Source organism: Oncorhynchus keta, chromosome 11 (assembly GCF_023373465.1).
Source record: "Oncorhynchus keta strain PuntledgeMale-10-30-2019 chromosome 11, Oket_V2, whole genome shotgun sequence".
Classification (NCBI taxonomy): Eukaryota; Metazoa; Chordata; class Actinopteri; order Salmoniformes; family Salmonidae; genus Oncorhynchus; species Oncorhynchus keta.
This window is the reverse complement of record NC_068431.1, coordinates 10,791,736-10,815,970: the sequence shown is the minus strand read 5'-3', so window position 1 is coordinate 10,815,970 and position 24,235 is coordinate 10,791,736. Positions and strand designations below refer to the sequence as shown.

The 24,235-nt window shown below is 47.4% G+C and overlaps 2 protein-coding genes across 3 annotated transcripts in view; both read right to left on the bottom strand.

Annotated features, from left to right (window-relative positions):
• LOC118389797 (interleukin-12 subunit beta-like) lies at positions 1–7,892 on the bottom strand. 2 transcript variants are annotated; one of them, XM_035779650.2, is made up of 9 exons: positions 5,704–7,892; positions 5,466–5,562; positions 4,982–5,266; positions 4,769–4,874; positions 1,901–2,079; positions 1,527–1,678; positions 1,159–1,283; positions 397–427; positions 1–291 (listed from the first exon to the last, which is right to left on the bottom strand). In XM_035779650.2, the coding sequence occupies exons 2-8, from the start codon at positions 5,560–5,562 to the stop codon at positions 400–402; spliced, it is 972 nt and encodes a 323-aa protein (XP_035635543.1). In that variant the 5' UTR covers positions 5,704–7,892; the 3' UTR covers positions 1–291; positions 397–399. The 2 variants fall into 2 exon arrangements, with proteins under 2 accessions (XP_035635543.1, XP_052385395.1); XM_052529435.1 differs by having other exon boundaries at positions 4,982–5,261.
• A 15,473-nt stretch (positions 7,893–23,365) lies between these two features.
• Positions 23,366–24,235, bottom strand: part of LOC118390639 (ubiquitin domain-containing protein 2-like) — a 67,128-nt gene continuing 66,258 nt past the window's right edge. Inside the window, exon 3 of the mRNA XM_052529434.1 lies at positions 23,366–24,235. This exon is cut by the window's right edge and continues 20 nt beyond it. Coding sequence (XP_052385394.1) covers positions 23,786–24,235 — 450 coding nt within the window. The 3' untranslated portion in view covers positions 23,366–23,785.

The following is a 24,235-nucleotide window of genomic DNA, read 5'->3' as shown; positions in this document are numbered from 1 at the left end:
TGAGTTCAGGGCTTTTATTTTTATCTATTTCATTATTTAGACAAATCTTCATGCTACAGTAATGAAACATACAAGATAAATAACATAAATCATGGTTACATTTGAGAACTATTAAATTAATAAATAACTTTCCTTACATTCGAATTACAACAATCATAATATACTACATTGCATTTTATTCTCTTCGGTATAATGTAAAACAAAACATCTGCTCAGTGACGAGACATTTGGATGTGATGGTTGAAGCTGAGTGATGGTATGTTGTCTCATCTGGGTGGGTTTTCCTTTTTACTATAAAGAGAAAGAAATTAGATAATTTTCTAGAAACTTCACATTAACTGAAAAATTATGATGAAATAACATGCAATTCAAATGTTATAGGTTGAGCCATCATACCTGTCAATGTTTCTTATGTTGATGCTTTACCCTGTTGTACAAAGACAGTCACAAACCTTTCGTCTATGCACAGTTTAACACAACGTTTGACACTCCTAAACTTCTCACAAAGCTGTGTATTAGAGCTAATCAAATGTTATTTGTCCAATGTGCCGAATACAACAGGTTTAGACCTTACAGTGAACTTCTTCCTTACAAGCCCTTAACCAACAAAGCAGTTTTAAGAAGAAAACAAAACGTTGTAAGAAAGTATTTACTAAAACAAACTGAAGAAAGAAATAAAGCAAATGAAAAAGCTAGAGAGCTGGTGAAAAAGCTAGAGAGCTAGTAAAAAAGCTAGAGAGCTGGTGAAAAAGCTAGAGAGCTAGTGAAAAAGCTAGAGAGCTGGTGAAAAAGCTAGAGAGCTGGTGAAAAAGCTAGAGAGCTGGTGAAAAAGCTAGAGAGCTGGTGAAAAAGCTAGAGAGCTGGTGAAAAAGCTAGAGAGCTGGTGAAAAAGCAAGAGCTGGTGAAAAAGTAGAGAGCTGGTGAAAAAGCTAGAGAGCTGGTGAAAAAGCTAGAGAGCTAGTGAAAAAGCTAGAGAGCTGGTGAAAAAGCTAGAGATCTAGTGAAAAAGCTAGAGAGCTGGTGAAAAAGCTAGAGATCTAGTGAAAAAGCTAGAGAGCTGGTGAAAAAGCTAGAGATCTAGTGAAAAAGCTAGAGAGCTGGTGAAAAAGCTAGAGAGCTGGTGAAAAAGCAAGAGAGCTGGTGAAAAAGACGACTCACTCGTAATCGGTCCACTGACCCCAGGGACGGTCAACCAGTTCATCCTTCGCCCGCAGGCAGAAACGATACCTCTTGGAGCTGTGAACGACGGTAAACTTCGTTTCTTTGGTTTCCTTTAGAAGGACCTATATATCAAGAGAGGAGAGATGGTACCCTCATCTTAGAATTTCATCCCTGGTGACAATGTTCTTCTACACATTAATACATGTATGAAGTCACAATTACAGAGTACCATGTTGTAAAAGTAATGATTGTAAAGATTGACATAGTATCACAGACCAGATTAAATGGTTAATCAAGACATTATCAGAAATCGCAATATTGATGATTTCAAGAACAAAATTGTTGCATTAAAAATGGGCTTATACCTGTTTTTCAGAGTCACAGCCTTCCCTGGCGTGGACCACTTTGACCTGGAATGTGAGGGGGTAGTAAGAGCATGGGAGGCTCCACGTGGCAGGGTACCCCCACTGAAAGGTGTTCTCCTCCACCTTGGTGATGTGGATCTTGTCTGTCTCCACTGACGAGGGAGAGAAGGAGACCAGACAGAACCAATATTACTGAAGGTTAAAATTGAATGAAGCGGTGGCCATATGAATCCCATGATGTACTGCACAACAGAAAGCATGTCTACATGAAACAAGGATGGAATGAGATGTAGGGTATATTAACCTGAATGATGTGACGATGCTAATTCCAGTGAATGAGTGTGGAGGACATGTTTTCCTTGGCCTTACTGTACCTATTTCTCGTATGTAGAATGGTGTAACGGTGTAGTCCTCTAGGAGGTAGTTGCTCCTGAAGTAGACGGTCAGGTCGATACGGGACACCTCCTCAGCAAAGGAACAGCTGTCCAGGTCCTCACAGGTCAAACCTGCACCATCACTGTGAACGGAGCAGGAGAAGTTTCTGCCAGAGAACCTGGATGAGGGACACAAATCTCCTGGTCAGCCTTGGGCCTTCTCACTCTCTGAAAGAAGACTCATTTTCAAACATAACAACAAATCAAAAGCTCTTCACGGAGAGTCAGTGGAGAGTCAACGGAGAGTCAGTAGAGAATCTGGAGAGTCAGTGGAGAGTCAGTAGAGAATCTGGAGAGAGTCAGTGGAGAGTCAGTGGAGAGTCAGTAGAGAGTCAACGGAGAGTCAGTAGAGAGTCAACGGAGAGTCAGTAGAGAGTCAGAGGAGAGTCAGTGGAGAGTCAGTAGAGAGTCAACGGAGAGTCAACGGAGAGTCTGGAGAGTCAACGGAGAGTCAGTAGAGAGTCAACGGAGAGTCAGTAGAGAGTCAGTGGAGAGTCAACGGAGAGACAGTAGAGAGTCAGTGGAGAGTCAGTGGAGAGTCAACGGAGAGTCAGTAGAGAATCAGTGGAGAGTCAACGGAGAGTCAGTGGAGAGTCAGTAGAGAGTCAGTGGAGAGTCAGTGGAGAGTCAACGGAGAGTCAGTAGAGAGTCAGTGGAGAGTCAACGGAGAGTCAGTGGAGAGTCAGTGGAGAGTCAGTAGAGAGTCAACGGAGAGTCAGTAGAGAGTGGAGAGTCAGTAGAGAGTCAACGGAGAGTCAGTGGAGAGTCAGTAGAGAGTCAGTAGAGAGTCAGTGGGGAGTCAACGGAGAGTCAGTGGAGAGTCAGTAGAGTCAGTCAGTGGCAGTGGAGAGTCAGTAGAGAGTCAGTGGGGAGTCAACAGAGAGTCAGTGGAGAGTCAGTGGAGAGTCAGTGGAGAGTCAACGGAGAGTCTGGAGAGTCAACGGAGAGTCAACGGAGAGTCAGTAGAGAGTCAACAGAGAGTCAGTGGAGAGTCAACGGAGAGACAGTAGAGAGTCAGTGGAGAGTCAGTGGAGAGTCAACGGAGAGTCAGTAGAGAATCAGTGGAGAGTCAACGGAGAGTCAGTGGAGAGTCAGTAGAGAGTCAGTGGAGAGTCAGTGGAGAGTCAACGGAGAGTCAGTAGAGAGTCAGTGGAGAGTCAACGGAGAGTCAGTGGAGAGTCAGTGGAGAGTCAGTAGAGAGTCAACGGAGAGTCAGTAGAGAGTGGAGAGTCAGTAGAGAGTCAACGGAGAGTCAGTAGAGAGTCAGTGGAGAGTCAGTGGAGAGTCAGTGGAGAGTCAGTGGAGAGTCAGTAGAGAGTCAGTAGAGAGTCAGTGGAGAGTCAACGGAGAGTCAGTGGAGAGTCAGTAGAGAGTCAGTAGAGAGTCAGTGGAGAGTCAACGGAGAGTCAGTGGAGAGTCAGTAGAGAGTCAGTGGAGAGTCAGTAGAGAGTCAGTGGAGAGTCAACAGAGAGTCAGTGGAGAGTCAGTGGAGAGTCAGTGGAGAGTCAGTGGAGAGTCAACGGAGAGTCAGTGGAGAGTCAGTGGAGAGTCAACGGAGAGTCAGTAGAGAGTCAGTGGAGAGTCAACGGAGAGTCAGTAGAGAGTCAGTGGAGAGTCAACGGAGAGTCAGTGGAGAGTCAGTAGAGAGTCAGTGGAGAGTCAACGGAGAGTCAGTGGAGAGTCAGTGGAGAGTCAGTAGAGAGTCAGTGGAGAGTCAGTAGAGAGTCAGTGGAGAGTCAGTAGAGAGTCAACGGAGAGTCAGTGGAGAGTCAGTGGAGAGTCAGTAGAGAGTCAGTAGAGAGTCAGTGGAGAGTCAATGGAGAGTCAGTGGAGAGTCAGTAGAGAGTCAGTGGCGAGTCAGTAGAGAGTCAGTGGAGAGTCAACAGAGAGTCAGTGGAGAGTCAGTGGAGAGTCAGTGGAGAGTCAGTGGAGAGTCAACGGAGAGTCAGTGGAGAGTCAGTGGAGAGTCAACGGAGAGTCAGTAGAGAGTCAGTGGAGAGTCAACGGAGAGTCAGTGGAGAGTCAGTAGAGAGTCAGTGGAGAGTCAACGGAGAGTCAGTGGAGAGTCAGTAGAGAGTCAGTGGAGAGTCAACGGAGAGTCAACGGAGAGTCAGTGGAGAGTCAGTGGAGAGTCAGTGGAGAGTCAGTAGAGAGTCAGTAGAGAGTCAGTAGAGAGTCAGTGGAGAGTCAACGGAGAGTCAGTGGAGAGTCAGTGGAGAGTCAACGGAGAGTCAGTGGAGAGTCAGTGGAGAGTCAGTGGAGAGTCAGTAGAGAGAGTCAGTGGAGAGTCAGTGGAGAGTCAGTGGAGAGTCAGTAGAGAGTCAGTAGAGAGTCAGTGGAGAGTCAGTGGAGAGTCAACGGAGAGTCAGTGGAGAGTCAGTGGAGAGTCAGTAGAGAGTCAGTGGAGAGTCAGTGGAGAGAGTCAGTAGAGAGTCAGTAGAGAGTCAACGGAGAGTCAGTAGAGAGTCAGTAGAGAGTCAGTGGAGAGTCAGTGGAGAGTCAGTAGAGAGTCAGTAGAGAGTCAGTGGAGAGTCAGTAGAGAGTCAGTAGAGAGTCAGTGGAGAGTCAGTGGAGAGTCAACGGAGAGTCAGTGGAGAGTCAGTGGAGAGTCAGTAGAGAGACAGTAGAGAGTCAGTGGAGAGTCAGTAGAGAGTCAGTAGAGAGTCAGTGGAGAGAGCGTTTGCACTGTTGTAGTATTACCTTCGACTAGCATCACTCCTGTGACAAGATCAAATAATGTAACCATCAGTACATGAGATCAGCCCATTGGTCATACGTATTTAATCTACTGTATGTTTGATGACTTACTGTCCTACTTGGACCAGAGCAACAACAGCTGACGTCCGATAGGTGGTCTTCTTCCAAAAGCAATGAAATGTTCCATTGTAATTTTTTGCCAAACATCTTATGTACTCTGGGTAAAAAGAGAAACAGAATGAGAGAGGGTGGAAACTCTCTCTCTCTCGCACACACACACACACGCGCGCACACACACACGCACACACACAAACACACACACACCATCCTCATCTGCATCACGTGACTTCTCCAGGACGCGTCTCATTCTGTTGGGCGATGGTATGTCCTGCACCAGCACCAGAGTGTGGTTGAGGTAGTCTCCAGCAGCGTTGTGGCAGCTGTAGTTCGCTCCCATCATCTCCTCCACTTTCACCTGGATCTGGTTCCCTTGTCCTTCACGCACACTGTCCTTCAGCCAGATCACCTCTGTGTCCTGATAGGAGTCCCCACAGAGCAGAGGGACCTGCGTCTCAGTGAAGATCCTCAGATCCACCTTCACCACCTTCACTGGGAACCACATGGCCACCACTCTTTTTAGTACATCGTTCATGTCGAACGTTTGTTTTACACAAATGTTTGAATTTCATGAATCTCCCGACATAGGAATATTATGACATCGTAAGTTATTCAACCAGAAGTAGATAGTGTATATGTCAAGAGGAGAAGATGGGTAAAGATAAGATTATATATAGCCTGAAACATTCACCATTTGGCATGAGAGTCTCGATGGTCTCTGTCCCATACTGGCTGCTTGACACCACGTGAAGGATGAGACACAGGACATGGTGTAGTAACATGTTCATCTGGCAGACAGAGAAAACAACAACAGTACTTTAAAGTTCATTTCTATGTATTGTATCTAAATGTTAATGACCGCTCTCCCGAACCAGACAAAGTTAAATAGACTTTAATCAACAAGGTTGTAGAAGTACGTTATGTCTTACCTTGATAATGAGATGTGAGCAGAGAGTTTCTCCTGGCTGTAGTATTGTCAGGTGGACCCAGACAGTATTTATAGATCAGTGGAACAGAAGTGAATCCTGACAAGGAAGAGGAACTGATCACCTATCAGTCTCATTTTTTTTTGATGATCAGAGTTTGAGAATGTATAGTCAGTTAAGGTAAAGCACTAGACTGCTGAATGGAAGGTCCTGTTTTCGGGACTTCTGTGGAATGGTGACTGATGTCACTACCAATGTAGTGGTGATGCAATCCAGAAATCAGCTAATGACCTGGTCACAAGTCCCGTGACATCAGCAGTGGTATGGGGGAACTCATTCCCACTTTGGTCTAAGATGGACAGGAGAGCATTGTTATGTGTGGTTAGGGTTCCACGTGGTTCAGTATAAAATATGTGTGCACACTTAAATCCACTAAATACATTTCACTAGAGTAGGATTCAGGAAGCATGTGCTTTTTCTTTTTAATTTCTGCATGATCTGTCCTTCCTTATAATGAAAATATGAATGAAGGTCAGTTCTTTCCTGAGGGAAATGTGCTTTGTCAGCACATACAAAACCTCTATTGACCTCTGCTCTGCTATACAGTACTGCAGCGTGAATACATCATCCCAATATCCCACCCATGACTTGGTTCTTACTGTGAGCTACATCCATAGGCTACATTAACCAGCTAGGCCAGTTGAGAACAAGTTCTCATTTACAACTGCGACCTGGCCAAGATAAAGCAAAGCAGTGCGACACAAACAACAACACAGAGTTACACATGGAGTAAAACAAACATACAGTCAATAACACAATTTTAAAAAGTCTATATACAGTGTGTGCAAATGGAGTAAGGAGGTAAGGCAATAAAAAGGCCAATAGTAGCGAAGTAATTACAATTTAGCAAATTAACACTGGAGAGAAAGATGTGCAGATGAGGATGTCCATGTAGAAATAGTGGTGTGCAAAAGAGCAACCAAAAAAGTTAATAAAAACAATATGGTGATGAGGTATGTAGTTGCCTAGCTGTGCCATATAACACGACAGGTTTACACCCAGACTTTACAGAACATTTGTGTGAATTGAGGTTAGGATAGCAAACCAGGAAGTAGAACACTGAGACTAAGCAATACAAAGAGACTAAAAGGAACTGGAAATGGGTGGGTTGAAGTGAGAATCATGTGCCTACCTAGTATCTACCAACACTTGAGTCGTGTAGTCTGCATTAGGGAACTCTGTGTGAAGGGGGTTCTTAGATGTGTAGCTAATAGCTGTATATAGTACATTTGATAACTATACATGTGGCTAAGAATTCATAGATTGTGAGGAAAAAGAGGAAGTAGATAAAGAGTGTGAAAGTGGATTGGGAAACGGATTTCCATTCAGGGGTTTACTGTACCACAGGTGGAGAACCTCCGTCTAAATGTCCAATTTATGAAATACTATTTTCAGGGATTTCCACAAAATGAATTGCCCTTTAATATATTTTGATGGAGAATGAATCAAATCTACATTACCACACAGTTCCCCTTCAGTTCCCCCTCATCTATCAAACTCTTTAGTCACACAGCTCTCACATGGGTTACATCAGCAAGGGATACTGGTTACAAAGATTCCACATCCACACTGATAATATCTCAAATATGTTCATTTTAGTTTTCTTCACTTAAACACGCTTTTGAGTGATTTATTTTTTAATATCTTATCCAGTGACATTCACCCATTTGGAGTCGAATTAACTTAATCCGAGTTTGTGTTTTTACAGTAAAGACCCCTGACAAATAAAATCGTAATTGTTTCATGAAATAAGATGGGGAATTAATCTCACTCTGTGCTTCCTTTGACTCTTCCATTATGGCTCTATGATGGAACCATTATGGCTGTATGATGGAACCATTATGGCTCTATGTTAGAACCATTATGGCTCTATGTTAGAAACATTATGGCTCTATGTTAGAACCATTTTGGCTCTATGTTAGAACCATTTTGGCTCTATGTTGGAACCATTATGGCTCTATGTTGGAACCATTTTGGCTCTATGTTGGAACCATTTTGGCTCTATGTTGGAACCATTATGGCTCTATGTTGGAACCATTATGACTCTATGTTAGAACCATTGTGGCTCTATGTTAGAACCATTTTGGCTCTATGTTGGAACCATTATGGCTCTATGTTGGAACCATTTTGGCTCTATGTTGGAACCATTTTGGCTCTATGTTGGAACCATTATGGCTCTATGTTGGAACCATTATGGCTCTATGTTAGAACCATTGTGGCTCTATGTTGGAACCATTATGGCTCTATGTTAGAACCATTATGGCTCTATGTTAGAACCATTATGGCTCTATGTTGGAACCATTATGGCTCTATGTTGGAACCATTATGGCTCTATGTTGGAACCATTATGGCTCTATGTTAGAACCATTATGGCTCTATGTTGGAACCATTATGGCTCTATGTTGGAACCATTATGGCTCTATGTTGGAACCATTATGGCTCTATGTTGGAACCATTATGGCTCTATGTTGGAACCATTATGGCTCTATGTTAGAACCATTATGGCTCTATGTTGGAACCATTATGGCTCTATGTTGGAACCATTATGGCTCTATGTTGGAACCATTTTGGCTCTATGTTGGAACCATTTTGGCTGTATGTTGGAACCATTATGGCTCTATGTTGGAACCATTATGGCTCTATGTTGGAACCATTATGGCTCTATGTTGGAACCATTTTGGCTCTATGGTAGAACCATTATGGCTCTATGTTGGAACCATTTTGGCTCTATGTTGGAACCATTATGGCTCTATGTTGGAACCATTATGGCTCTATGTTAGAACCATTATGGCTCTATGTTGGAACCATTTTGGCTCTATGTTGGAACCATTATGGCTCTATGTTGGAACCATTTTGGCTCTATGTTGGAACCATTATGGCTCTATGTTGGAACCATTTTGGCTCTATGTTGGAACCATTATGGCTCTATGTTGGAACCATTATGGCTCTATGTTAGAACCATTATGGCTCTATGTTGGAACCATTTTGGCTCTATGTTGGAACCATTATGGCTCTATGTTAGAACCATTATGGCTCTATGTTAGAACCATTATGGCTCTATGTTGGAACCATTATGGCTCTATGTTGGAACCATTTTGGCTCTATGGTAGAACCATTTTGGCTCTATGTTAGAACCATTATGGCTCTATGTTGGAACCATTATGGCTCTATGTTAGAACCATTTTGGCTCTATGTTAGAACCATTATGGCTCTATGTTGGAACCATTATGGCTCTATGTTGGAACCATTATGGCTCTATGTTGGAACCATTATGGCTCTATGTTAGAACCATTTTGGCTCTATGTTAGAACCATTATGGCTCTATGTTGGAACCATTATGGCTCTATGTTGGAACCATTATGGCTCTATGTTGGAACCATTATGGCTCTATGTTGGAACCATTATGGCTCTATGTTGGAACCATTATGGCTCTATGTTGGAACCATTATGGCTCTATGTTGGAACCATTTTGGCTCTATGTTGGAACCATTATGGCTCTATGTTGGAACCATTATGGCTCTATGTTGGAACCATTTTGGCTCTATGGTAGAACCATTAGGATGCAGGGTAGAGATCAGTAGCAGCAGTAGAATCCTCCCCCAGATGAGATGGCCTACTAATTAGCCTAGCGTTGGAATGTTGATTAGATATGGCATCCGTTTACAGAGGAGTGGATTACACCATCAGACTAATTGCAAGGGAGAGGCGAGCTGAGAGCATTATAATCTTTCCCAATGATTTCCTCTGAGGTGTCCATGTAGCTGTCAGAGGGCCTCTCTCAATGTCATACAATCCAATTAATGTCACATTTGATAAATTCATAATAACAGACTACATTGTTCGGCTTCATATAGCCATATTCAGGGACATTTGACCTGCCACCCCATTGTTGCAGAGGTGTCATATGGGGTGAATGTGTTGTGGCACGTGTTGTTTTGGGTCTCCTGAGAAATATAAAATAGTTTTAATTGTGAACTCAACACCCCTGACTGTACACTGAGTGTGCAAAACATTAGGAATGCGTTCGTAATATTGAGTTGCAACCCCTTTGCCCTCAGAACAGCCTCAATTCGTCGGGCCACGGACTTTACAAGGTGTCAAAAGCGTTCCACAGGGATGCTGGCCCATGTTGACTCCAATGCTTCCCACAGTGGTGTCAAATTGGTTGGATGTGGATCTTGATACACAAGGGAAACTGTTGAGCATGAAAAACCCAGCAGCGTTGCAGTTCTTGACACACTCAAACCAGTGTCCCTGGCACCTATTACCATACCAGTAGACCTAAACAACAGGTGTGGAGCCAGTGGAGGCTGCCATAATGAGAGCCATAATGGTTCCAACATAGAGCCATAATGGTTCCAACATACAGCCAAAATGGTTCTAACATAGAGCCAAAATGGTTCTAACATAGAGCCATAATGGTTCCAACATAGAGCCATAATGGTTCCAACATAGAGCCATAATGGTTCCAACATAGAGCCATAATGGTTCCAACATAGAGCCATAATGGTTCCAACATAGAGCCATAATGGTTCCAACATAGAGCCATAATGGTTCCAACATAGAGCCAAATGGTTCCAACATAGAGCCATAATGGTTCCAACATAGAGCCATAATGGTTCCAACATAGAGCCATAATGGTTCCAACATAGAGCCATAATGGTTCCAACATAGAGCCAAAATGGTTCCAACATAGAGCCAAAATGGTTCCAACATAGAGCCATAATGGTTCCAACATAGAGCCATAATGGTTCCATCATAGAGCCATAATGGTTCCAACATAGAGCCATAATGGTTGCAACATAGAGCCATAATGGTTCCAACATAGAGCCATAATGGTTCCAACATACAGCATACACATGGAAACCACGTGTTTGATGTATTTAATACCATTCCACCCATTCCGCTCCAGTCATTACCACGAGCCTGTCCTCCCCAATTAAGAAGCCACCAACCTCCTGTGTACCATACTCTGTTCAAAGACACTTAAATATTTTGTCTTGCCCATTCACCCTCTGGATGGCTCACATACAAAATCCTTCTTTAACCTGTCACTTTCCCTTTATCTACACTGATTGAAGTGGATTTAACCGGTGACATCAATAAGGAATCATAGTTTTCACCTGGTCAGTCTATGTCATGGAAGGAGCAGGTGTTCCTAATGTTTTGTGCACTCAGTGTAAGTATGTACCAGATCATTTATATATACACTAGATGGATAACAGGGGGCGCTGTTTTGAAGCCACTGCACCTCCATCTTGGAACTTCCCCATCGTTGTAATAAAAAATATTCTGGAAGCTCTATCAATGCATTTATTAACATCTACATTTGTTTTCACAGACAACTGAACTTTAAAACTATATTATGTGAGCGAAATTGAAAGTTGTAATGTTTCTGTCCCCACTACAAAAGAATACATGTCATTTTGTCCTTGAAACATTTACTTGAAATACTGTAGAATTCCATTCATTACTATGGAGCACTGCTCCTACTGGGGAGTACCAATATGGCCGACCGGTGGTTTCAAAGCCTCTTAATGGCCAATACATAGCATCACCAATCCAGGGCTTATTTATTGTACATCATTGGTATGTGCCAGTACAACGTGAAAAAAAAAACCCTAATCATTGACGAGAACAAACTTCCAACAATATTGCTTTAATATATAAAAATGTGTATTTTTTTTTACATCCTTGCATTTTTGTGAACTAACACTCACACTTTCTTTCCCCACTAGCACTGACTTTGCTGATAGCTACTTTACTTACTATGTCCCACCTAGCTATCTCAAGATGAATGCACTCAGTCGCTCTGGATACGAGTTAAATGACTGAAATGTAAATGTAGTATCAGATCATGTTCTCTGGTTTTCCCTCCACCAATACATCCTATCAGGCTTTCACATGGGCAGGGGAAATTCCTGAATGCATTTCATCTGACAAATAATAGGATGTATTTATAAAGTATGAAAATATTATGAGGGCAGGGGTTCACAAGCTAAACAACTGATAATTTATAGCTGACAGCTGAGTTCCTCTTGCAGGAAATTACCTGACCTTATTACTGTAAACGATCAAACATAAGCCAGTTAGATTTGTAAACAGTTTGGTATAGTTCAAACCTTTTTTTAATATCCAGAATTACAGTGCTTTCAGAAAGTATTCAGACCCCTTGAGTTTTTCCACATTTTGTTACGTTACAGCCTTATTCTAAAATGGATTATATAGTGTTTTTCCCCTCATCAATCTACACACAATACACCATAATGACAAAGCAAAAAGGTTGTAGAAATGTTTGACCAAATAACATTTAAAATAAACTGAAATATCACATTTACATAAGTATTCAGACCCATTGTTGAAGCAACTTCGGCAGATATCTGCAGATCATCTCAAGATCTGTCAGGTTGGATGGGGAGTGTCGCTGCACAGCTATTTTCAGGTCTCTCCAGAGATGTTTGATCGGGTTCAAGTCCGGATCTCTGGCTGGGCCACTCAAGGACATTCAGACTTGTCCCGAAGCCACTCTTGTGTTGTCTTGGCTGTGTGCTTAGGGTCATTGTTCTGTTGGAAGATGAACCTTCGCCCCAGTCTGAGGTGCTGAGTGCTCTGGAGCAGGTTTTCATCAAGGATGTACTTTGTTCCTTTCAACTTTCCCTCGATCCTGACTAGTCTCCCAGTCCCTGCAGCTGAAAAACATCCCCACAGCATGATGCTGCCACCGCCATGCTTCACCGTAGGGATGGTGCCAGGTTTCCTCCAGACATGATGCTGCCACCGCCATGCTTCACCGGAAGGATGGTGCCAGGTTTCCGCCAGACGTGACGCTTGGCATTCAGGCCAAATAGTTCAATCTAGGTTTCATCAGAACAGAAAATCTTGTTTCTCATGGTCTGAGAGTCCTTTGGGTGCCTTTTGGCAAACTCCAAGCGGGCAGTCATGTGCCTTTTACTGAGGAGTGGCTTCTGTCTCTCCACTCTACCATAAAGGCCTGATTGGTGTCGTGCTGCAGAGGTGGTTGTCTTTCCGGAAGGTTTTCCCATCTCCACAGAGGAACTCTGGAGCTTTGTCAGGCTGACCATCGGGTTCCTGGTCACATCCCTGACCAAGGCCCTTCTCCCATGATTTTTCAGTTTGGCCAGGCGGCCAGCTCTAGGAAGAGTCTTGGTGGTTCCAAACTTCTTCCATTTAAGAATGATGGAGGCCACTGTGTTCTTGGGAACCTTAAATGCTGCAGACATTTTTTGGTACCCTTCCCCAGATCTGTGCCTCAACACAGTCCTGTCTCGGAGCTCTACAGATAATTCCTTCGACCTCATGGCTTGTTTTTTGCTCTGACATGCACTGTCAGCTGTAGGACCTTATATAGACAGGTGTGTGCCTTTCCAAATAATGTCCAATCAATTTAATTTACCACAGGTGGACTCCAATCAAGTTGTAGAAACATGGAAATAGGATGTACCGGAGCTCAATTTCGAGTCTCATAGCAAAGGGTCTGAATACTTATGTAAATATATTTAAATTATGCTTCTTTTTTAAATACATTTGCAAACATTTCTAAAAAACAGTTTTCGCTTTGTTATCATGGGGTATTGTGTGTAGATTGATGAGGAAATGAATTTGATCCATTTTTGAATAAAGCTGTAACTTAACAAAATGTGGAAAGAAGTAAAAGGGTAAAAGGGAATGCACTGGAGGTCCACAGGCAGACTCATGACCAGCAGAGTGGATGGGGGTTTGCGTGCCTCGGGTATCCAGGCTAATGTGTAAACAGGCAGACTCATGACCAGCAGAGTGGATGGGGGTTTGCGTGCCTCGGGTATCCAGGCTAATGTGTAAACATGCAGACTCATGACCAGCAGAGTGGATGGGGGTTTGTGTGCCTCGGGTATCCAGGCTAATGTGTAAACAGGCAGACTCATGACCAGCAGAGTGGATGGGGGTTTGCGTGCCTCGGGTATCCAGGCTAATGTTTAAACATGCAGACTCATGACCAGCAGAGTGGATGGGGGTTTGTGTGCCTTATCCAGGCTAATGTGTAAACAGGCAGACTCATGACCAGCAGAGTGGATGGGGGTTTGCGTGCCTCGGGTATCCAGGCTAATGTTTAAACATGCAGACTCATGACCAGCAGAGTGGATGGGGGTTTGCGTGCCTCGGGTATCCAGGCTAATGTTTAAACATGCAGACTCATGACCAGCAGAGTGGATGGGGGTTTGCGTGCCTCGGGTATCCAGGCTAATGTTTAAACATGCAGACTCATGACCAGCAGAGTGGATGGGGGTTTGCGTGCCTCGGGTATCCAGGCTAATGTGTAAACAGGCAGACTCATGACCAGCAGAGTGGATGGGGGTTTGCGTGCCTCGGGTATCCAGGCTAATGTGTAAACAGGCAGACTCATGACCAGCAGAGTGGATGGGGGTTTGCGTGCCTCGGGTATCCAGGCTAATGTGTAAACATGCAGACTCATGACCAGCAGAGTGGATGGGGGTTTGCGTGCCTCGGGTATCCAGGCTAATGTGTAAACATGCAGACTCATGACCAGCAGAGTGGATGGGGGTTTGCGTGCCTCGGGTATCCAGGCTAATGTGTAAACATGCAGACTCATGACCAGCAGAGTGGATGGGGGTTTGCGTGCCTCGGGTATCCAGGCTAATGTGTAAACAGGCAGACTCATGACCAGCAGAGTGGATGGGGGTTTGCGTGCCTCGGGTATCCAGGCTAATGTGTAAACATGCAGACTCATGACCAGCAGAGTGGATGGGGGTTTGCGTGCCTCGGGTGTCCAGGCTAATGTGTAAACAGGCAGACTCATGACCAGCAGAGTGGATGGGGGTTTGCGTGCCTCGGGTATACAGGCCAATGTGTAAACAGGCAGACTCATGACCAGCAGAGTGGATGGGGGTTTGCGTGCCTCGGGTATCCAGGCTAATGTGTAAACAGGCAGACTCATGACCAGCAGAGTGGATGGGGGTTTGCGTGCCTCGGGTATCCAGGCTAATGTGTAAACAGGCAGACTCACGACCAGCAGAGTGGATGGGGGTTTGCGTGCCTCGGGTATCCAGGCTAATGTGTAAACATGCAGACTCACGACCAGCAGAGTGGATGGGGGTTTGCGTGCCTCGGGTATCCAGGCTAATGTGTAAACAGGCAGACTCACGACCAGCAGAGTGGATGGGGGTTTGCGTGCCTCGGGTATCCAGGCTAATGTGTAAACAGGCAGACTCACGACCAGCAGAGTGGATGGGGGTTTGCGTGCCTCGGGTATCCAGGCTAATGTGTAAACAGGCAGACTCACGACCAGCAGAGTGGATGGGGGTTTGCGTGCCTCGGGTATCCAGGCTAATGTGTAAACAGGCAGACTCATGACCAGCAGAGTGGATGGGGGTTTGCGTGCCTCGGGTATCCAGGCTAATGTGTAAACAGGCAGACTCATGACCAGCAGAGTGGATGGGGGTTTGCGTGCCTCGGGTATCCAGGCTAATGTGTAAACATGCAGACTCATGACCAGCAGAGTGGATGGGGGTTTGCGTGCCTCGGGTATCCAGGCTAATGTGTAAACATGCAGACTCATGACCAGCAGAGTGGATGGGGGTTTGCGTGCCTCGGGTATCCAGGCTAATGTGTAAACATGCAGACTCATGACCAGCAGAGTGGATGGGGGTTTGCGTGCCTCGGGTATCCAGGCTAATGTGTAAACATGCAGACTCATGACCAGCAGAGTGGATGGGGGTTTGCGTGCCTCGGGTGTCCAGGCTAATGTGTAAACATGCAGACTCATGACCAGCAGAGTGGATGGGGGTTTGCGTGCCTCGGGTATCCAGGCTAATGTGTAAACAGGCAGACTCATGACCAGCAGAGTGGATGGGGGTTTGCGTGCCTCGGGTATCCAGGCTAATGTGTAAACAGGCAGACTCATGACCAGCAGAGTGGATGGGGGTTTGCGTGCCTCGGGTGTCCAGGCTAATGTGTAAACAGGCAGACTCATGACCAGCAGAGTGGATGGGGGTTTGCGTGCCTCGGGTATCCAGGCTAATGTGTAAACAGGCAGACTCATGACCAGCAGAGTGGATGGGGGTTTGCGTGCCTCGGGTGTCCAGGCTAATGTGTAAACAGGCAGACTCATGACCAGCAGAGTGGATGGGGGTTTGCGTGCCTCGGGTGTCCAGGCTAATGTGTAAACAGGCAGACTCATGACCAGCAGAGTGGATGGGGGTTTGCGTGCCTCGGGTATCCAGGCTAATGTGTAAACATGCAGACTCATGACCAGCAGAGTGGATGGGGTTTGCGTGCCTCGGGTGTCCAGGCTAATGTGTAAACAGGCAGACTCATGACCAGCAGAGTGGATGGGGGTTTGCGTGCCTCGGGTATCCAGGCTAATGTGTAAACATGCAGACTCATGACCAGCAGAGTGGATGGGGGTTTGCGTGCCTCGGGTATCCAGGCTAATGTGTAAACAGGCAGACTCATGACCAGCAGAGTGGATGGGGGTTTGCGTGCCTCGGGTGTCCAGGCTAATGTGTAAACATGCAGACTCATGACCAGCAGAGTGGATGGGGGTTTGCGTGCCTCGGGTGTCCAGGCTAATGTGTAAACAGGCAGACTCATGACCAGCAGAGTGGATGGGGGTTTGCGTGCCTCGGGTATCCAGGCTAATGTGTAAACATGCAGACTCATGACCAGCAGAGTGGATGGGGGTTTGCGTGCCTCGGGTGTCCAGGCTAATGTGTAAACAGGCAGACTCATGACCAGCAGAGTGGATGGGGGTTTGCGTGCCTCGGGTATCCAGGCTAATGTGTAAACAGGCAGACTCATGACCAGCAGAGTGGATGGGGGTTTGCGTGCCTCGGGTATCCAGGCTAATGTGTAAACATGCAGACTCATGACCAGCAGAGTGGATGGGGGTTTGCGTGCCTCGGGTATCCAGGCTAATGTGTAAACAGGCAGACTCATGACCAGCAGAGTGGATGGGGGTTTGCGTGCCTCGGGTATCCAGGCTAATGTGTAAACATGCAGACTCATGACCAGCAGAGTGGATGGGGGTTTGCGTGCCTCGGGTATCCAGGCTAATGTGTAAACAGGCAGACTCATGACCAGCAGAGTGGATGGGGGTTTGCGTGCCTCGGGTATCCAGGCTAATGTGTAAACAGGCAGACTCATGACCAGCAGAGTGGATGGGGGTTTGCGTGCCTCGGGTATCCAGGCTAATGTGTAAACAGGCAGACTCATGACCAGCAGAGTGGATGGGGGTTTGCGTGCCTCGGGTGTCCAGGCTAATGTGTAAACAGGCAGACTCATGACCAGCAGAGTGGATGGGGGTTTGCGTGCCTCGGGTATCCAGGCTAATGTTTAAACATGCAGACTCATGATCAGCAGAGTGGATGAGGGTTTGCGTGCCTCGGGTATCCAGGCTAATGTGTAAACATGCAGACTCATGACCAGCAGAGTGGATGGGGGTTTGCGTGCCTCGGGTATCCAGGCTAATGTGTAAACAGGCAGACTCATGACCAGCAGAGTGGATGGGGGTTTGCGTGCCTCGGGTATCCAGGCTAATGTGTAAACAGGCAGACTCATGACCAGCAGAGTGGATGGGGGTTTGCGTGCCTCGGGTATCCAGGCTAATGTGTAAACATGCAGACTCATGACCAGCAGAGTGGATGGGGGTTTGCGTGCCTCGGGTGTCCAGGCTAATGTGTAAACAGGCAGACTCATGACCAGCAGAGTGGATGGGGGTTTGCGTGCCTCGGGTATCCAGGCTAATGTGTAAACATGCAGACTCATGACCAGCAGAGTGGATGGGGGTTTGCGTGCCTCGGGTGTCCAGGCTAATGTGTAAACAGGCAGACTCATGACCAGCAGAGTGGATGGGGGTTTGCGTGCCTCGGGTGTCCAGGCTAATGTGTAAACATGCAGACTCATGACCAGCAGAGTGGATGGGGGTTTGCGTGCCTCGGGTGTCCAGGCTAATGTGTAAACAGGCAGACTCATGACCAGCAGAGTGGATGGGGGTTTGCGTGCCTCGGGTATCCAGGCTAATGTGTAAACATGCAGACTCATGACCAGCAGAGTGGATGGGGGTTTGCGTGCCTCGGGTGTCCAGGCTAATGTGTAAACAGGCAGACTCATGACCAGCAGAGTGGATGGGGGTTTGCGTGCCTCGGGTATCCAGGCTAATGTGTAAACAGGCAGACTCATGACCAGCAGAGTGGATGGGGGTTTGCGTGCCTCGGGTATCCAGGCTAATGTGTAAACATGCAGACTCATGACCAGCAGAGTGGATGGGGGTTTGCGTGCCTCGGGTATCCAGGCTAATGTGTAAACAGGCAGACTCATGACCAGCAGAGTGGATGAGGGTTTGCGTGCCTCGGGTATCCAGGCTAATGTGTAAACATGCAGACTCATGACCAGCAGAGTGGATGGTGGTTTGCGTGCCTCGGGTATCCAGGCTAATGTGTAAACAGGCAGACTCATGACCAGCAGAGTGGATGGGGGTTTGCGTGCCTCGGGTATCCAGGCTAATGTGTAAACATGCAGACTCATGACCAGCAGAGTGGATGGGGGTTTGCGTGCCTCGGGTGTCCAGGCTAATGTGTAAACAGGCAGACTCATGACCAGCAGAGTGGATGGGGGTTTGCGTGCCTCGGGTATCCAGGCTAATGTGTAAACATGCAGACTCATGACCAGCAGAGTGGATGGGGGTTTGCGTGCCTCGGGTGTCCAGGCTAATGTGTAAACAGGCAGACTCATGACCAGCAGAGTGGATGGGGGTTTGCGTGCCTCGGGTGTCCAGGCTAATGTGTAAACAGGCAGACTCATGACCAGCAGAGTGGATGGGGGTTTGCGTGCCTCGGGTATCCAGGCTAATGTGTAAACATGCAGACTCATGACCAGCAGAGTGGATGGGGGTTTGCGTGCCTCGGGTGTCCAGGCTAATGTGTAAACAGGCAGACTCATGACCAGCAGAGTGGATGGGGGTTTGCGTGCCTCGGGTATCCAGGCTAATGTGTAAACATGCAGACTCATGACCAGCAGAGTGGATGGGGGTTTGCGTGCCTGGGTGTCCAGGCTAATGTGTAAACAGGCAGACTCATGACCAGCAGAGTGGATGGGGGGCTAATGTTTGCGTGCCTCGGGTATCCAGGCTAATGTGTAAACATGCAGACTCATGACCAGCAGAGTGGATGGGGGTTTGCGTGCCTCGGGTATCCAGGCTAATGTGTAAACAGGCAGACTCATGACCAGCAGAGTGGATGGGGTTTGCGTGCCTCGGGTATCCAGGCTAATGTGTAAACATGCAGACTCATGACCAGCAGAGTGGATGGGGGTTTGCGTGCCTCGGGTATCCAGGCTAATGTGTAAACAGGCAGACTCATGACCAGCAGAGTGGATGGGGGTTTGCGTGCCTCGGGTATCCAGGCTAATGTGTAAACAGGCAGACTCATGACCAGCAGAGTGGATGGGGTTTGCGTGCCTCGGGTATCCAGGCTAATGTGTAAACATGCAGACTCATGACCAGCAGAGTGGATGGGGGATTTGCGTGCCTCGGGTATCCAGGCTAATGTGTAAACAGGCAGACTCATGACCAGCAGAGTGGATGGGGGTTTGCGTGCCTCGGGTATCCAGGCTAATGTGTAAACAGGCAGACTCATGCAGACTCATGACCAGCAGAGTGGATGGGGGTTTGCGTGCCTCGGGTATCCAGGCTAATGTGTAAACAGGCAGACTCATGACCAGCAGAGTGGATGGGGGTTTGCGTGCCTCGGGTGTCCAGGCTAATGTGTAAACAGGCAGACTCATGACCAGCAGAGTGGATGGGGGTTTGCGTGCCTCGGGTATCCAGGCTAATGTGTAAACATGCAGACTCATGACCAGCAGAGTGGATGGGGGTTTGCGTGCCTCGGGTGTCCAGGCTAATGTGTAAACAGGCAGACTCATGACCAGCAGAGTGGATGGGGGTTTGCGTGCCTCGGGTATCCAGGCTAATGTGTAAACATGCAGACTCATGACCAGCAGAGTGGATGGGGGTTTGCGTGCCTCGGGTGTCCAGGCTAATGTGTAAACAGGCAGACTCATGACCAGCAGAGTGGATGGGGGTTTGCGTGCCTCGGGTGTCCAGGCTAATGTGTAAACATGCAGACTCATGACCAGCAGAGTGGATGGGGGTTTGCGTGCCTCGGGTGTCCAGGCTAATGTGTAAACAGGCAGACTCATGACCAGCAGAGTGGATGGGGGTTTGCGTGCCTCGGGTATCCAGGCTAATGTGTAAACATGCAGACTCATGACCAGCAGAGTGGATGGGGGTTTGCGTGCCTCGGGTATCCAGGCTAATGTGTAAACAGGCAGACTCATGACCAGCAGAGTGGATGGGGGTTTGCGTGCCTCGGGTATCCAGGCTAATGTGTAAACAGGCAGACTCATGATCAGCAGAGTGGATGGGGTTTGCGTGCCTCGGGTATCCAGGCTAATGTGTAAACATGCAGACTCATGACCAGCAGAGTGGATGGGGGTTTGCGTGCCTCGGGTATCCAGGCTAATGTGTAAACAGGCAGACTCATGACCAGCAGAGTGGATGGGGGTTTGCGTGCCTCGGGTATCCAGGCTAATGTGTAAACATGCAGACTCATGACCAGCAGAGTGGATGGGGGTTTGCGTGCCTCGGGTATCCAGGCTAATGTGTAAACAGGCAGACTCATGACCAGCAGAGTGGATGGGGGTTTGCGTGCCTCGGGTATCCAGGCTAATGTGTAAACAGGCAGACTCATGACCAGCAGAGTGGATGGGGGTTTGCGTGCCTCGGGTATCCAGGCTAATGTGTAAACAGGCAGACTCATGACCAGCAGAGTGGATGGGGGTTTGCGTGCCTCGGGTGTCCAGGCTAATGTGTAAACAGGCAGACTCATGACCAGCAGAGTGGATGGGGGTTTGCGTGCCTCGGGTATCCAGGCTAATGTTTAAACATGCAGACTCATGACCAGCAGAGTGGATGAGGGTTTGCGTGCCTCGGGTATCCAGGCTAATGTGTAAACATGCAGACTCATGACCAGCAGAGTGGATGGTGGTTTGCGTGCCTCGGGTATCCAGGCTAATGTGTAAACAGGCAGACTCATGACCAGCAGAGTGGATGGGGGTTTGCGTGCCTCGGGTATCCAGGCTAATGTGTAAACATGCAGACTCATGACCAGCAGAGTGGATGGTGGTTTGCGTGCCTCGGGTATCCAGGCTAATGTGTAAACAGGCAGACTCATGACCAGCAGAGTGGATGGTGGTTTGCGTGCCTCGGGTATCCAGGCTAATGTGTAAACAGGCAGACTCATGACCAGCAGAGTGGATGGGGGTTTGCGTGCCTCGGGTATCCAGGCTAATGTGTAAACATGCAGACTACTTAGTCTTCCCAACATGGACAAAAGGTCCATCTCTCTCTACAGTGATGCAAAAAAAGGATGTATTCTCTGTCAGCAGATGAGAGGAAATATGGAACTACGCTCACAAAGCTGCTTCCCTGTTTCTCATTGTCTTTCCAAAGGGTGGAAACCCCACAAAGGAAGTGTAGAGCACATCTTCCTCCTCTGCTGCAGACTAGGGCCGACATCCTGTAAAGCCACAACAACACAATGCCAGTGTGCTTTGACTCTGAACTCCAAATAGGGGTCATGGTCAGTAGGTACAAAAACAGGAGAAAAATATATGTTTTGTTCCTTCTGAACATGACTGTTCTTCACATCTGTGTTTGTATAGAATCTATAGATAGATTCATAGCTGAGGGAAGTAGGGGTACTGACACCCTCTGAAAAATCACAATTAAAAAATATATAGTATATAATTATTTTTACAAAAGTAGTGCACTGTAATAGTCTTATATCAGCAGATATATCCATCTATAGCACCAGCGCGGGCAAAAAATACATGTCCCCCCCCACTCCCCATTGGCAAAATAAATGACAGCACCCCCACCCCCAATACTACTTCCCTACTTCTATGGTAATCAAGGTGTTTTTGAATGTACAGTAACCTCTGTATGGGACAGGTTATACTACAGATGGAATTCTGCTCGTTCACTTTGCCATTCCATTTATCCCCGACTGAAACCCCAGCACCACTTCTATTCCCATCAACTGGTCCAATGAAATGAGAGAGACACAGAAATTGTGGCGTACAAATGTTGGTCAATTTAATTAAAAACATTCTGTTTCATCAAAATATGCAACTGGGTTTCTGAAATTAATTTTTTCCCCCCATGAATACGTCTCAATGTACCTTAAAAACACACTCAAACACACCGCGAGAGATACAGAGGAAGTCTTGTGTGAACAGCTGCTGGAGTAAAGGTCAAGACGACTGGTGTGACTTAGTCTGTTCACAGTACAACCCCTAGAGTCCTGCTAAGGTTGTAAACCCCTTCTATGTTATAAGGTCTGACTCTTGTCACCAGAACATATTGAACACTCTCTCTCAACACCCTCTCAAACATGCAGTTCTCTCTCTCCCTCTCTCTGTCTCTTTCTCTCTCTCTCTCTCTCTCTCTCTCTGTCTCTCTCTCTCTTCTCTCTCTCTCTCTTTCTCTCTCTCTCTCTCTCTCTCTCTCTCTCTCTCTTCTCTCTCTCTCTCTCTCTCTGTCTCTCTTCTCTCTCTCTCTCTCTCTCTCTCTCTCTCTCTCTCTCTCTCTCTCTCTCTGTCTATTCTCTCTCTCTCTCTCTCTCTCTCTCTCTGTCTATTCTCTCTCTCTCTCTCTCTCTCTCTCTCTCTCTCTCTCTTCTCTCTCTCTCTCTCTCTCTCTCTCTCTCTCTCGCTTTCTGTCTCTTTCTCTCTCTCTTTCTGTCTCTTTCTCCCTCTCTCTCTGTCGCTCTCTGTCGCTCTCTGTCTCTCTCTGTCTCTCTCTGTCTCTCTCTCTTACACACACACAAATGATTACGCAATGCTAAATACATTGCTCTGATAAGTATCTTAAAGTACAGTGAAGCAGAATTTCTAAACATTGTCATTAAAAACTTTGCAATGACACTTCATCCCAGCACATTCAGTATGTACAACATTGTAGTTTTTTAAGTTCTGCGGAAACCTCCAGTAGTTCATCTCAAGATAATATCAGGTATGAATAGACAACAGGAGGGTGAAAGTGTCACGTTTACATGATGGGATGTTTACTGGGGAATGAGAAGGGAACTAATCCGACGCAGTGACGGCCTACTAACTTCACAAACCAAGATCACAACTAAAAGGTAGGCTCCCGGGGGAGGAAGGCTCCCGGGGGAGGAAGGCTCCCGGGGGAGGAAGGCTCCCGGGGGAGGATGGCTCCCGGGGGAGGAAGGCTCCCGAGGGAGGACGGCTCCCGGGGGAGGAAGGCTCCCGGGGGAGGACGAGTTGACTGGCAGAGCTACATGTAACGTCTGCAGAAAGAGGCTACAGGTCAGGTCAAGGCTACTACGGGGGGGGCAATAGAAGGACTGACAGCTGGTTGACTAGAAGCTACAGAGGAGATGGAGAACAGGCAGGGGAACATGGTTTGTAACAACATGGGCTGTTACTGTATATTCCTATAGTTTCCTCAGATCTTATTTTTTGGTTGTTCAGTTTCCACTAAAAACAAGACAAGTTTTTTTAAAAAGAGTTTTTGTAAAAGGTAGATTTTTGAAATGACAGGTTAGCAGGTGTTCATGTCCTGTGGTGGAGTCTCTTGTTGCTCCTGGTTGGTTGTCTTCAGTCACGGAGGCGGAGTCCTCCTGCTCTGGCTGAGGCACAGAGACACCCCTGCTGCTATCCCAGCATGCCTTGCAGAAACACCTCCCCGTCTCGTGGAGGAGAGAGGAGAAGAGAGAGGGAGGGCACACAGCTTAACAAACCCTCACACAACTCTAAACAAACACTTTACATGACCACCTAGCTCGGCTCGGTTCTCCAGGACTGTTCCTTCACCTGCTCAGACACGTGTCTGCCTCACAACCGCACCCAAATCTCCACTTGTCAAAAGCTGGTCTTCCCTCGGTGGTCTGTCTTTTCCTGCATGCGTGCCCTCTCCAGGTGCCAGGCACTAGTTCTCTACGGGCGTGGGGTCCTGGGGCAGTGTGGCGGGCATGGACGTGGGTGTGGTTGGTGTGGGGACGGGCGGTGCCTGGGTGGGCAGGGGGGCGGGCGGCTGGCTGATGATCACCTGCACCACGTAGTCCCTGGAGATCTTCAGCTCCTCCAGCTTCATCTTGTCTGTGAGCGGCCGGCCTGAGAAGAACCAGCGCTGCGTGGCCGCCGACACGCCCTCCACCGTCTGCAGCTGCCGCTTCATGTGCTGCACCGTGTCCGTGGTCCTCACCGCCAGGCGCAGGTCCCGGCCCGTGGACAGACGCAGGCGTAGCTGGCACTCCTGACCCTCGCTGGGGGGGGGCTCGCTGACCTCAAGGCTCTCAAGGTCACTCTTCTCCTCGATCATGTTGACGGGTGGGGACAGGCAGTAGACTGGCAGCTGGTAGCGATTCCCCAGCTCATC

What these genes read in the sequence shown, in the direction of transcription:
- LOC118389797 (XM_035779650.2), bottom strand. Translation starts at nt 5,562, where the DNA reads ATGAACATGTTACTACACCATGTCCTGTGTCTCATCCTTCACGTGGTG. An exon ending in CGAGACTCTCATGCCAAATG is followed by an intron (nt 5,267 to 5,465) that starts GTGAATGTTTCA and finishes TGTGGTTCCCAG; the next exon opens with TGAAGGTGGTGAAGGTGGAT. An exon ending in ACGTGATGCAGATGAGGATG is followed by an intron (nt 4,875 to 4,981) that starts GTGTGTGTGTGT and finishes CTTTTTACCCAG; the next exon opens with AGTACATAAGATGTTTGGCA.